The following is a 15,115-nucleotide window of genomic DNA, read 5'->3' as shown; positions in this document are numbered from 1 at the left end:
CTCCCAGCATCACCTCTTCAGTGAGATCAAACTTCCCTGAAAGACAAGAGAAAGCACGCCACAACTTCCTTTTTCTGCTTGGAGGCTGAATGGAGGGAAATGTGAAAGGCCTCACTAACATCTTAAAATTGGAGAAGGGAGCAGGAGGCAGACAAACATTGAGAACACAATGCAAATTAGTAAAATAAATCATCCTACTACAGATGTGATGTAAATGACAGGGCATGCAGAGGCAGTGGAGCCTGGGGATTCAATGCTTGGATTCTTGGTTCTACTTGCTATCCATGTGGCCTGGCCTCAGTTCCCTCATTAATAAAACAAAGATGGCATTAACACTACCTGTCTGGCTGTGATGAGGTTGCCATGAGTCAATACACTCAGCACAGTGATTGGGCGCCTTGAGCACTCACTGACTGTTAACTGCTATTATTACAATAGCTCTAGTCTCACCGATGGACCTTACCTCATCGCTCATCCTCAGTGCATTTCAGCACCAACAATGTCTGTCTCTTCTCAGGACTAACAATAACTCCGCCTCCACAATCAATCAGAGGAAACGAAGGGAGAGGGGACAGGGAAGGAAAACTCATTGTGTGCTAAGTGCGCAGATAGAAGGTGTGGGTTCTGATCTCTGCCTGCTCCAACCAGGAGAAGGGGATGTGCTAGCTGTGATGAGGTTCCTCACAGAGTGATTTCGGGAACCTACGGGAAGGGTAGTGGGACATGCTCTTTGCAGATGGAGCTCGTCACCATCAGAGGTGTGTGTCTTGCCAGTGGAAAGAGGACTGGACCAGCAGTCTTCCCCAGCTCTTCAGCTGGTTCCATCTCTCAACTCTCTAAGTGACATTTCCTCACCGATGGCATCTAAATTACCTCCTACCTGTCATGCTCTCTTACAGTTTCTTGTTGTCTATGATTAGTCTTTATTCAATTTAATTATGGATACTGGGTGTCTTTGTTTAGTGTCTTCTGGTCCAGTAGATGACATAGCTCCAGAGGGCAGGGATTACGTGTTTTATTGATCAAGTACAATCACTTAACTTCAAGTTTTTAATCTGTTAAATGAGGGAGGTAATACTGCTTTTGCCTACCTCACTGAGCTGTGAAATTAAAAAAAAAGTTAATACGTATGAAACTTCCTTATTAATCATAAAACATGATGTAAATATTAGTTATGCTCAGTACCATGTCTATTTGAGGGCACATCGCAAGCTGAATACTTGTGAAATGCGCTCCTGGACAGATTAGCCTTCTGTTAAATGAGGTAACAGAGGAAAGTACTTAGAGCAGAATGTACAGCGTGATAGCTCTTATTGTCTGAAGTCGAAGATGGCTGTCCCAACCTCTGCAAATATCACATTGGCTTAGTCCACCTATAGTAAGCGTGGAATGGTTTAATAAGAGCACGCCTGTGGCTGGAGATGTCTAAACACATGTGATAGCAAGCAACCCAGTGCCCATCAATTCTGTGCACTGGAGGTTCGGGGGGGGGGGGGGTTGGGTTGAGGTTTTACAAGTTAGTTCTCAACTAAGATGGTCTTTTTCTACCATGAAGCAAAGATGGTGAGTATGACACCTTCCTCTGCCCATGGTAGAGATACTGCAGAGAGAGGGAAGCTGTTTCCAGAACAATGGCTGCTGCTGCCAGAAATTCACAGAGAGCAATTGGGAGGAGCATGCATCTCCTCAGTTCAAACAGTGCATAGCTGTGTGCAGCATCACATTCAGAACAATGAGAGCTGGGCAGGAGGGATGTAGCTGATGAACACACTAGTCTTGGGCTGAGACTCTTCTGCATTTGATGGACCAGCCAGGAAATGAGAAATGATCCATCCCCACAGACAGTGTGGTGCCTGAATCCCAGAGGCTAGGAACCTAAAGATCAAACGGTGTTAAACTAGAAAGAAATTGATCAGATTGGACCAAAACAGACACATTTTGCTTCACGAGGCCATTCTTGGGCTTTGCCCTATTTATTGGAGAGGCACAATAAGGAGCTGGCACCATAAAACCACACTGCGTATTCCTTGTTGTTTGGTATGCATAATTATGGTTTAATTAACTACTTAGGAAGATGCCTAGAGTTTGCATGTTTTGTGGCGTCCTTGGCTCTCCAAGGTCCCCAGATTCATGGTTGTTGGCAGAGAGCCCAGTTTCCCCCTAGCCCCTCAGCACAGGCCTGAGTGGGGTTTACTTACTGTTTCTATACAGCTGTGACTGCCTTGGGCAGAAGCAAATGTGAGCAGTGAGTCCAGGAGAGGTCAGGTAACAGGAAAAGACAGTCTGGGTAAAGGTCAAAGGGAATAGAAATAGACCCCGGGACGGGGTGGAAAGGTGGCCTAAAAAACTCCATCCACAAGCAGACAAGGCCTCATCACAGATGCACACCAAGATACAGGAACAAAGACCAAGGTCACCTAAATGGGATAAACAAAGGTCACCCAAGGCCAGACACAGGAGGGGATGAGGTGGCCACACATCCCCAGGGGATGACAATAGGAGAAGGGGTACAAATCTGTAATAAGTTTTTGTGTGTTTTTTTTTTAATCCTAATTTGTTGAAATAATGATTGCCACTAGCATAATTGTTTTATCTTAGCCCCAAAAGAGTGGGGTTAACTTTACTCTCTGTCCTGGGATTGTGGCCACAGAAGGCAGCTTCTCTGGGGCAGGGACTGTAGGTGCCCCCACCCCCCCACGGTGTTCCTGTTCCAGCTACATTTTTCCCAATCATAATCCCCCTGGTGTGAGAAATGTGCTGTGATAGAGATAGTCCAGGGCACTGTGGGGGCAATAGAGGTAGCGGGGAGGGGGATCAGAAGCTGGGGAGACCTGTTGCTGATGTGAGGGGAGAACCTTGAGCAGGCTGCAGGTGGAGTGCGGGCACAGACCAGGCAGCACCCGGGCTTGAGGGCCGGTGGAAAATAAGGCAACATGGGGAGGGCCTGGGGCAGGGCGAGCCCAGACCCCAGAGGCCAGGCCGAGGGTGAGGAAGGTGGATGCATCTAACCTCACAGTTTGGCCACAGGCCGACTCTGATCTTTAGGGACAGGTAGATAGAACCTTTACTCAAAGAAAAGTCACCTCTTGGCACCGGAGGAAAGTGCTCACTCACCCTTACGACACCCCCCACGATGCTGCAGAGGTAAATATGAGAAGAGTCTCGAGAAAGGAAACAGGGCATTAAAACAGATCCCTGAAAGCGAAAGCAGAGCCTGAGAGTATGAGCACGAAATCTGTGGCCTGGGAGGTGGAGGCGAGCGAGTTCTGCAGAGGAGACAGAGGGGAGCTTTGTGCGCTGGCCCCAGGGCACCGGCCTCCTATCTCTGGCTGTGCGTCCTGGGAACATGCAGGGACTCCTCCTGGCCACCTTTCTCCTGGCAGCCCTGTCACAGGTAAGGTCTCTCTCCTTCCTCCTTCCCTTCAGGAGACTGCAGCAGTTTTTATTTTTTCAGTTTAAAAATCTGGAAAGAAGAAGATGGGGGAGGAAGAGAGGGTGAATTCCTTGTGGAACTACCTCTTGAGAAATAGGGAGCCATTTTCCTCTCCAAATAAAGTGCTGTTTCAGTTTAGTAGCTTCAGCAAAGAAGGGGAAAACATTTGTCCCTTTCAGGTAATGGCATTTAATCCAACTTTCGATATGTTTGAACAGCTTCACGACTTTAGTAATGTATATATTTTTATTGGAGTATAGCACACAGCGTGCCTCGGGGAAGCCGCAGCCCTACCTGGCGGGGGAATGAAGGGCGCTTCTTCTTGTGGGCTCCAGGCTGGGGCTCAACTTTCCGTAGTCGTGTGCAAAATGAGCAGAGAACCACTGGAAAATATGATTGTGACCACTTCAGTGAAGCCTGTTCTGGTTTGAAAGGAGCACTTTGGAAGAAACATTTATATTTTGAAAACATTCTATGACTTTGTCTTTTCCCAACCCATGTGTTTCTCACTTGTCATGAAAGGGAATCAGTCCATGGAGACTTTGGAATTTTTCAAGCAACAGACCAAAGGGAAGTTTAATTTAATACGACCGATTCATTGCCTTGGCATTTTTTAATAAGAATATTAAAACAGGGTGAATTACTTGTGGATTTATTTACATGGTGAATGTTTTTGCTTGCATAGAAGACAGAGCTTTGGAAATCTGGGGATTTAGCAAAATATCTTAGATTTGACAATCTTAGATTCTACATATAAGAGAGATTTTACAGTATTTGCCTTTCTGTGTGTGCCTTATTTCCTTAGATGATGTCCTTCAGGTCCATCCATGATGTTGCAAATGGCAGGATTTCCTTCTCTTCTAAGGCTGAATTATATTGCATTTTATGTATATAGCACAACTTCTGTATCTACTCATGCATGAATGGACATTTAGGTTGTTTCCATATCTTGGTTATTGTGAATAATGCTACAGTGAACATGGGAGTACAGAGTACAGCTATCTCTTTGAGCTCCTGATTTTAATATTTTTGGATAAATACCCAGAGTGAAATTGCTAGATCACATGGTAGTTCTATTTTTAATTGTTTGAGGATCCTCCATATTGTTTTCCATAATGGCTGTACCAATTTACATTCCCACCAACAGTGTACCAGGGTTTTCTTTTCTCCACATACTCACCAACATGTATCTTATTTATTTATTTATTTATTTACTTACTTACTTACTTACTTTAGTAGTAGTCATCCTAACAGGTGTGAGATGATATCTTGGTGTGATTTTGATTTGCATTTCCCTGATGATTAGTGATGTTGAGCACATTTTCATGTATTGATGGCCATTTGTATGTCTTCTTTGTAGAAATGTCTATTCAGGTGTTTTGCCCATTTTTTAATTGGTTTATTATTTTTGCCATTGAGTTGTATGAGTTCTTGATATATTTTGGATATTAACCCCTTATTAGATATATAGTTTGCAAATATTTTTTCCATTATGTAGATTGCCCTTTCTTTCATTTGTTGATTATTTCCTTTGCTGTATAGAGCTTTTTAGTTTGATGTAATCCCACTTATTTATTTTTGCCTTTTCTTTAAAAAATAAAAGAACAATTCTTCTGGGTAGAGAAGATAGAGGACAAAAGGGGAAGCAAGCAGAACCTTTACAAAACTATTATAATAATCTAAGTGAAAAATAATGGTGGCTTGGATCACTATGGTAGCAATGTGGTTATTAAGAAATAGAGTGGATATATTTTGAAGATATAACCAACATGATATACTGATGGGATTGGAAGTAAAATGTGAGAGAAAAGTCAAGAATGACCTGACTCCAAGGTATTTTGGAAAAATGAAATTGGCATTTGCTCAAACAGGGATGTGTAGGTAAAGTAGATTGGAAGGGAACATTGGGAGCTTGCTTAGGTCATGTTAAACTTGCTATACCTACCAAACATCTAAGTGGAGATCTGTTTAGTAGGTAGTGTGAGTCTGAGTTCAGAAGAGAAGTCTGAGTGGGAGGTATGAGATATAGCGAGAGAAGATAGGTCTTAACTGCGGGGGTAGCAATATTTAGAAATGAGGATGAGAAGAAACCAGCAAAGGAGACTGAGAAGAAGCCATCAGTGAGAAAGGAGGAGCAAGAAAGTGATGTTTTGGCAGCTGAGTGAAGAAAAGTTTAAGCTGAGAGTGATTGTGTCAAATACTCATAGATATTATTATAACTCGGCACACTGTATTCTATCAGTTTGAGGGAAATCTATTTCTATTAAACCTCCGGAATTAGTTTGAGAAATCATTTCTAACATCACCTTTATTATCAAATGAAGTTCTGCTGCAGGGCACAGGGCACCGGGCCATTAGATGTGACTCCTGAAGGAAGGCCTGGAGAAGCATCAGAAGTGCAGCATCGTAAGCAGGTCTGTCACTGGCCCTGTAGATGTCCGCAGAAGCCCAGTTGCCCTCCTGGAGTGAGCTTGGTGAGGGATGGCTGTGGATGCTGTAAAATCTGTGCCAAGCAACCAGGGGACATCTGCAATGAAGCTGACCTCTGCGATCCACACAAAGGACTGTACTGTGACTACTCAGCAGACAGGCCTAGGTACGAGACCGGAGTGTGTGCATGTAAGTGTCTTCTGGACCTGCTGGGAGAGGTTGAGTCTAGACAGGATATTTTTCCTGCAACTGTTAATTTGGGATAATTAGCTTAGTTTGGCTAACTATAAGGCGGCTTTAATTTTCACACACTAAGGGGACTGGCTTTGTCATATTAGACACCACGTGAAATTAACAGATGTTTACACACATTCAGAAACCTGTTATTTTAACTGCATTTAAAGTGATCTCACAGTTCTTCTCAAAATAATTGCTTTTAATGATTAAAATATAAGAAATTGAGTCTGATTTCTTAAAGTGCCACAAAATAACAGCTTTTGTTAATATTGTCAAAAGCAATCTGAATTCAGCCTTTTCTATAACTGAAAAGTAATCTTGCTTAAAATGTAAGGATGTATATCTGGTATTCAGACATACTGCTTTAATCTCAGCCTTCCCAACTAACCATCAAGTTACTGTACTTTTTACTGAAGAGAGAGAGATACTTTCACCCCAAATCACAACCTGACCCTCAGCTTTATGGGTCTTAGCTCTGGAGTCTGATTGAGACCATCTAAACCTACAACATCTTGACAATGATTCAGGATGCTGACTTACTTAGGATTAAGGAATCAGATTTCTAAGGGAAGAGAAATGCTCATGTTATCTGGGCGGTTTAGTCACTCTGTAGAAAAGTCCAAGTGGGAAACAAATAAGTCCTAGAAGTTTGGTCATGAGCATGTAATAAGAGTACATCTTTGGAGTTGAGATGAATGTGTAGACCCATGCAGGTCTGATAGCCTGATACCCCTGTCGGCACTATATTATATTGGTTAAGATGCAGGCTCTGGGTTCAAATTCTAGGCTCTATCTGCTGGGTGACCTTGATCATGTTGTTTAACCTCTTTGTGCTTCAGTTACATCATATGTACCTCCTATCTCATAGACTTGCTAGGAAGATCAAATGAAAATAATGGACATAAAACCCTAAACACCTGGCCCAATATCTGGTATACAGTAGACTCTAAAAAATGTTAGTTATTATTCATGGAAATTTGACAGAGAAACCATGACCTATCAGACTCTGGCATTCAGGACACCCCCTTCTTCCAAACAGTGCTGGGCAACAAACAGTGACCAGCAACTAGGGACAAAACAGGGGGTTATAAAAGATACAGGCCCTTCCCTCACAGAGTCAAAGTATATTGTGTCAGACAGATCTTTCCACAAATAATTTCAGATACTGTGATGATATTTTAACACAGCTTAGACCCAAGGTTGAGGGCGGGGTGATCTATAACTGCGCTCACGAACTATGGCTCTGTGGCCAAATCATGGCCCTCCCCTGATTTTACACAGAATGTTATGTTGGAACTCAGCCACACCTACTGAGCTACATATAGTCTATGGCTGCTTTACAATGGCAGGATCCAGTAGTGGTGACAGAGGCTGAATGGTCTGTAAAGACTAAGATAGTTACGATTTGGCCCTTTACAGAAAATTTGCTGGCTGATGATATGGATAAATATTTTTTAAACTTTTTGGTCCAAGGGCCCCTTGATTCTTAGAAATTAATGAGGACCCAAAGAGCTTTTGTTTGAGTTATCTCTATTGGTATTTAATAGATGAGAAATTTAAAACTATTTGCTAATTTGTTTTAAAATAACAAAATCATTGTAAATTCATAGGAATAACATATCAGTTATGAAAAAATTTATGTTCTAAAACAAAGGAAAATAGAGTGAGAAGAATGGGACTGTTTTACATTTTTGCAAATCTAGTGTATAGCTTAACAGAAGATAGCTAGATTCTCCCATCTGTTTCTACTTTCAATCTATTGCTCGATGATGTTTTGGTTGAAATATATGAAGGGAATCTAGCTTCACAGAGATATATTATTGGAAAAGGAAGGAATATTTTAACAGACTTTTCCGATAATTGTGAATATTCTTTTTTGATATTATATTAACACTTGAGAAGTGGTAGTTTCTTAAAAATTAGCTGCATCATGGAGTCTAAAACCATATCATTGAATCACATCAATGTCAAACTCTGTGACATTAAAATACATTGGTCCATCCAAAACCTACTTGGAATTGGTTATTTGGAAAATAGTTTGGAACAATGGGTTATGTAGAAGTTCCAAATGATACACATAATTATATAATATTTTTTAAAATCACATTAATTAATCCTAATTCTGTCAGAAAAGTCTATATATTGAGTAGCTATGAAGTTCTCAGAGGTGGATACAAATTTTCCAACATTCTAATTTTTTGCTTGAAAGCTTGAATTCTATCATTGGCAATAAATACTGTCAGTTGTTTTGTTTGAAGTTACAGCCTTATTTTGTTGGTTTTCAAGAAAATGTCAGCCAAATACCCAGTCTGAATAAGCATGGCTTACCTGTCAGTCATTCCTTTAGGTGAAATTCCCACTAAAAAACATGGGTAGTTTGACCTACAACTCAAACAGCAGCATAGGTGCTTTTCCTAAGGTAACTGTTGTACTTCGGTGCAATCCCTACAGAGATGCTCTGTGTATACTTTCCATTTTGTCCCAAGGAATATTAAAAATATTTATTTGATGGTTAAGATTTAATAACATTTTTACTTTTTACTGTATCACTAAGGGCATTCTTAAGTAAAACTAGCTTTTTTGTTATAGTACATTTATATACAAGTGCACAGCAAGGAAAAATACAGTGATTAACCTGTACAGTTTGATTCATGCTGTTTTAGATGCCAACAGCAGTTTTAGCCACCATTGCTTTCGCACCATCAGTGCAAATATCAATACAGTGAAAACAGTTTCTGACCTGCAGATTCTCTGAAAGGGCCTCAGGCCCTGCCCAGGAGTCAGTGGCCACACTTGGAAAACTGCTGACCGAGGTCAGGGATCCTGCTCAGAGGAAGTGAAAGTTTCCTCTAGTTCTCTTAAGACAAAAATCAGTTACCATGCAGTACTGTAGTTAAATAGATTATAATTTTTTCAGCCATTCACATCTTAACTTACTAAGAATATATCCTAGCCTATTGTTGGACATCTGAGGAAACCTCAGTCTCACCAGCCCTCAGCCCATCTCTCAAATTTACTCTTCAGCCATTCACATCTTAACTTACTAAGAATATATCCCAGCCTATTGTTGGACATCTGGGGAAACCTCAGCCCCCAGCCCCCAGCCCATCTCTCAAATTTACAATCTTTATCTCACTGCTGTACTCAAAGTGATTTTTTATTAACCGCACTCTAGACCAGGGCCTGTGCCTGGGTCTGAGTTCCGGAAGTGACCATTGAGGTTGCTAGCCTACAATGTACTGCTAATGTCTCATTTTTCACCTTCTCCAGATGTTCTGTGAAAGAGGTTCCAGATGGGGCCTAAGAAATCGAGAATGGCACTTTGTTAAGGAGATACCTGTTTCTTCTGTGGCTTATAAGGGGAGGGCTAGGCTATCAGTGATGGCTTCTTTGGTGATTCTGCTTTTTTCTCTTTTCAGACCTTGTGGCTGTGGGATGCGAGTTCAACAGGGTACATTATCATAATGGCCAAGTGTTTCAGCCCAACCCCCTGTTTAGCTGCCTCTGTGTGAGTGGGGCCATTGGATGCACCCCTTTGTTCATACCAAAGCTGGCTGACAGTCACTGCTCTGGGGCTAAAGGTGGAAAGAAGTCTGATCAACCAAACTGTGGCCTGGGACCATTGCAACAGCAGCTCTCAACAGCCTACAAAACAATGCCAGGTGCTCATAAGTAGAAGTGGTTTCATGTCTGCTTCTTGAGGTTTACTTCATGGTCCTTCTATGCACCATAGGTGCTGCATAGGCACTTCCTGACTGGTGGTCAGTGTGAGATTTAGTTTGAGTGTGCCCTCTTAGTCTGTTTTAGGAAGGTATAGTCTTAAGTATCTGAAAAGGAAACTTGGTAATGTTTTCATTTTTTTTCCAGTAAAATATTTGTTTTTAAAAACCCTACTAGGTCAGGAAAATTCCTACTCTGCTTATTCCCACTCAACTTCTTCTCAGGAGGATTGGCCAAATGTAGTTCACAGGTACCCTGGAAAAACTTTTATTTGTATTGTTATACTACAGCCAAGAAGTGTGAACTATTCAGAATCAAAAACTTTCAAAGGTGACTTTTCTATATGATAAAAGCAGAAATGGAAAGATACTGCTTAAAAATATTTGAGGACATGCATTGAATTTATAAATATTATTTCTAGAAATAGAAAACTGCTGATATAAACTTATCCTAGGCATTCTTAAGTAGGCTGCCCAGGTACGTATGTAGTCAGGAACATGTAATGAGATTCTTTGTTTCTCATCTTGAACACCTGGCCATTTAGTCAGTATGCTCATAAACTTTGTATTCTGGTCTGCTCTGAGTTAGCATCTTTGTCAGTGCCAGGGTGTTTTGGGGACAGGAATTTTAAAAATGCCAGCATATGAAGCACAGACAAGGAAGGACTTAAAAAGTGCAAAGCTGATGCCTTATTATTCACATCTGTGTTTTCATCCAGAAATCAATGCCTTTTTCTTGAAATTTAGAGCTTAGGGAATGAAAGGAGCCAAGGAAATACAGAATACGTATGCTGAAAACTCCCAAGTTCACTTTATCATGTGAAATGAGTTTTAGAAATTTAAAAGCTATATGAAAAGACCATCTTCAGGGATTTCAATTATGCCCATTAAACTTGAAAAAAATTTAACAGGTTGTAGTGAATTTGCATTTACCATGCATAGTTATTCAGCTAACAGCATGCCACTGCTAATGCTCTAAAAATATAAGCCAAATTATTCTTTTTTCCAGGATGTACAAGAACAGTTGGTTTTCTGCATTGAATCTGAGTGAATCAGTATAAGTCCTTAGAATCTCTTTGGTGAGAGAGAACACCTTAGAGAAGCAGTTTGCCACAAATGGAGACTTTTGGATGTAGTTCAAGTTGGTCTCATTTGTAGCGTGAGGGTGGATTCACTGGGTACCCGGTTGGAGGTGTCAGATGGTCATTCTTAGTGATTGGTGCTTTGATGCAACAGCAAAACAAAACCAAACCCTGAGAAAATCTCTGTGGTAATTGAGTGTTGGACCTAGATATGTTTCAAAGGAAGTATATATTCAATCTAATATCTCTCCTTTGCTTAACTGTGAAACTATACGTACGGGCCCAAACAGGAGTTTGGCTTTTAAAATTAAGCACAGTGACAAACACTCACTTTAAGATATATTTGTGATAGTAATTTATATGCACAGTTAATTCCAAATGGTTAGAATCTAGCTTGCTTGGTCAGTACGAAGCATGCAATGACATAATGCCCCCATGCTTTTCTTACTGCTCTCCAACACTAAACTTTGACTTTAAAAATCTCTTCTTGCTTTTTAATGAATGTCAAGCAAATTCCTGAACTGCAGTTCTTTGCTTAACTTTAAGTGGGGTTATTAGAAATACAACTCTCTAACCTACCTTTATTTATTGCAGATGCGTGCCAGGCTTTTAATCTGCTTCCTGCATTGAGGTCTTTAAACTGTTGTCTACCTTCCAGGTATCTTCATATTTCTGCTTCTTCTCCCTCAGTTCTATGTGCAATTGCAAGATCCTATTATAATAACACTGAAAATAGTATCAAAGTATCATTTTACTCAAAGATAGTACATACTTCAGTGACTGATATTCCCTATCAAGAAGGCATTTTTGGGGGTCTTTTTCAAGTTTAAATTGACATTTTGAAGTAATGTAGCCAGAATTTTGCAGTGTTCAACTGCAAACTCACATCACAACAACCTTATTCCCAAAACATCCATTTTAGGATGCATATTAACCTTCGGGAAATGCTTTGAGACAATAAACCAACCTGTAGTTTGCTTAAAATTAACCAAGGGCCAGACTCATTCATGAACAGAACAAGAAGCTCCCAATGGATTTACAAGGAGATGGAAGAATATTATGCCCTCTTTATAGTCTCATTATTTACCCTCTTCCCCTCCTTTTGTTTCTCCTAAGGAGCAGGCAGTGGAGGGGGGTCCATCTATCTACCCACACACCCACCCATCCATCAATCCATTCATTCTCCATGTCTTCCTATACGTGATTTGAAATGGTTAGGCAATAGAGAGAATACTATGGACCTGATACTACAGGGAATGAATGAATAAATAGCTTACACATAGCATATGTGTATTTAGATTATTTCAGTATAATGTATTTTCTAAAAGACTAAAGTGGAGGGGAAAAATTCACTGGTTTTACTGATAGTTTAAGTCTCAAATATAACTTTTGTGTTTTAGATTTTAACATATGAAATTTAACATTAAAACCACATCATTCTAATTGATATCTTAAATTCCCTAATCCTACTAATGTTATTGGAAATATCAAGCATGAGGCCAGAACCAGGAAAAAGGCAAGATATCTATCAGAACATAAGCTTTAGTACTCAGAAGATGGGCAGGAAGAAAGAAGCAAATGGGTATATCTATTGTGTTTTCAAAGATAAAGAATTTTATTCCTCCCAAGAAGTTGGACTATAAGACTTTTTTATTTTTTATATGATTATTTTTAATGTCCAGAGTTTATAATACAAGGACCAGAGCTTCCTCTCAGACTCAAGTTTATAAATCTCAATTGGCTTGTGAGGCTAGTAGGGATACTTCTTTTTGTCTAATTTGGTTGCCGGGAAGACTTCATTCAAATCCTCGATGGTCATCTGGTCAAATGGAATTATGTCCTTCATCTTTTCCAGCTCTTTCTTGAATTGCTCAATCCTGGTCTTTGAGAGAGACAAACTCAGCACAACTTTTCACATCTGCTTTTTCTTCAGCATCCACCAGGGCACTGTACTTATCCTCTGGCACAGGAACCTTCAGGACATTAAACTTCTTCTCAGCATCATCTACTAAGCCGGCCTTTGCTACATTGGCCTTGTAGTAAGCCTAGTCGATTGCAGGTGGTTTCTCAGGGAGAGTAGCCAACCTGGAGGTGAGGGTCTCATTCCAGGATTTCAGGGTGTTAGCAATGGTTTTCTGGTTTCAGGGTATGATTTCCCCTAAAGCTACCCAGTCAATGGTTTTTAGAGCAAGTTTTCACCCAGCCGTCTTGAAATCCTTCACCAACCCCAGCAGTCCACAGTCCACAGAGCAAGTAATGGAAGTGTGGACTGTAAGACTTGATTCAAAAGTAATTTGGGGAGTGGGGAATGATGACTAGACCATAAGCTTATTTTATTGAGTTATTTTATATAAAAATAAAGGTTCAGATCTATTAACTATTACTAGCTTAAAATGATTAAAATTATATATCTACATGAGTACATATACATGCATACACATGCACTTTCTCCTTTATTCTAGCTTATAGGAATCTCCCACTTATTTGGAAAAGAAAATGTCTTATTCAAGCTACAAAGTGGACCCCTTGCTCCAGAACATGTGGGATGGGAATTTCTAACAGGGTAACCAATGAAAATAACAAGTGCCAACTGAGAACAGAGAAAAGACTGTGCTATATTCAGCCTTGTGACAGTAATATATTAAAGACAGTACAGGTAAAGTTTAATTAGACTTAACTTCATTATAATTTAATATTAAAAGACTATGTGTGCATGTATGTGAGTTTTGAAGGGATGGATGGTGTTTGGTTCTCATAAAAATAAAATCACTTTAGTATGACTATTAAAAGTCAAACTGTCTTAGTGGAAAGCAGATATTACTCTAACTGTACTTTGTGGGGGAAATTTTATATCAAGCAAAGGTAACATTAATCTGTTAGGAACTCTTACAGCCTAATAGTGTGGGTCATGGTCAGCATGAACTACTGCGGTACCTCACCACATATGTTGTTTTATTTAAGAGTAGACTATTTTTAGATTCTAACTTCTTTTTTAAAATATTAATTTTATCAAAGCAATGGATAGAAGATTTTGGTTGTTAATTATGAAAACAGGTATTATTGACATCAGAGAAGTTCTGTTGTTAGTTATATATTATCAACATGGAGGGAGAACCATACCATTTCCAAAATGCTCTGTGTTTAGATAGTAAACTTGCCAAATGATGATAAAATACTCTAAGATTGTTTGGTATAACTAGAGTTGGTACTACTTCTAGAATTATACAGGATGACCATCATTTTTAGAAATGCACAACACCCTTCTCATCCCCAAGTTATTCCCTATTAGAAATTAACAACTTGGCCAGGGCCCTGGTTAGGGCACATGCAGGAGGCAACCAAACGATGTTTCTCTCATATCAATATTTCTCTGTCTTTCCCTCCCTCTTCACTTTCTTAAAAATCAATCGAAAAATATCCTCCAGTGAGGATAAAAAAAAAGTTAACTCAATTTTAAAGAGATTAAGGTATTTATTCACCTATTCATCCACTGAAAACTGTCTGAGCTGTGTAAGGGAATTTGTTAATTTGTAGGTAAATAAACATTTAATAAGACATGGCTCTTGATAGTAAACAAAATAGAGAAATTTTCATTAATTCTGGAACTAGGTAAAAAAGATAGCAAAAATCATTGGGAAGTGGGTCCTATAACACGATGGAGCAAGAACAGGGAGACAGACAGACTTCTGTTGAGAGGGGTTTTAAATGTAGAAAAGAGAGTGCTGAAAGTTACTAAATAGCAACTATTAATGTCCTGGAAATAATTTGTGTCTGTGTGTTTATGTTATAAAATGTTCTATGTAGAATCACTTCTCTAAACTATTATAATCAAATTTTAAAAATGACTTCTTAATGTTATGTATATTTTTAGATCCCCAAAGGAAAAACGTGCCAACCTACTTTCCAACTCTTCAAAGCTGAAAAATTCGTCCTTTCTGGATGTTCAAGCACCCAGAGTTATAAACCCACTTTCTGTGGACTATGCATGGATAAGAGATGCTGTGTTCCTAATAAGTCTAAGATGATTACCATTCAATTTGATTGCCCAAATGAAGGGTCATTTAAATGGAAGATGCTGTGGGTCACATCTTGTGTATGTCAGAGAAACTGCAGAGATTCTGGAGATATATTTTCTGAGCTCAAGATTCTCTAAAGCCAAGCACATGGGGGAAAACTCAAGGTTAGTCAATCATGTCATTACATCAAAACGTTAG

General features: G+C 39.7%; 1 protein-coding gene across 1 annotated transcript; it reads left to right on the top strand.

Annotated features, from left to right (window-relative positions):
- The first annotated feature begins 5,751 nt into the window (after window positions 1-5,751).
- WISP3 (WNT1 inducible signaling pathway protein 3) lies at window positions 5,752-15,115 on the top strand. Its single transcript, XM_014531271.1, has 4 exons — window positions 5,752-6,052; window positions 9,520-9,762; window positions 13,364-13,557; window positions 14,773-15,115. Exons 1-4 carry the CDS (start codon window positions 5,752-5,754, stop codon window positions 15,052-15,054), a joined length of 1,020 nt encoding a protein of 339 aa, XP_014386757.1. The 3' UTR covers window positions 15,055-15,115.

Source organism: Myotis brandtii, unplaced genomic scaffold (assembly GCF_000412655.1).
Source record: "Myotis brandtii unplaced genomic scaffold, ASM41265v1 scaffold8, whole genome shotgun sequence".
NCBI lineage: Eukaryota > Metazoa > Chordata > Mammalia > Chiroptera > Vespertilionidae > Myotis > Myotis brandtii.
This window is presented reverse-complemented; position numbering and strand designations above follow the sequence as displayed.

What these genes read in the sequence shown, in the direction of transcription:
- WISP3 (XM_014531271.1), top strand. Translation starts at nt 5,752, where the DNA reads ATGAAGTTCTGCTGCAGGGCACAGGGCACCGGGCCATTAGATGTGACT. An exon ending in CGAGACCGGAGTGTGTGCAT is followed by an intron (nt 6,053 to 9,519) that starts GTAAGTGTCTTC and finishes TTCTCTTTTCAG; the next exon opens with ACCTTGTGGCTGTGGGATGC. An exon ending in AGCCTACAAAACAATGCCAG is followed by an intron (nt 9,763 to 13,363) that starts GTGCTCATAAGT and finishes CCTTTATTCTAG; the next exon opens with CTTATAGGAATCTCCCACTT.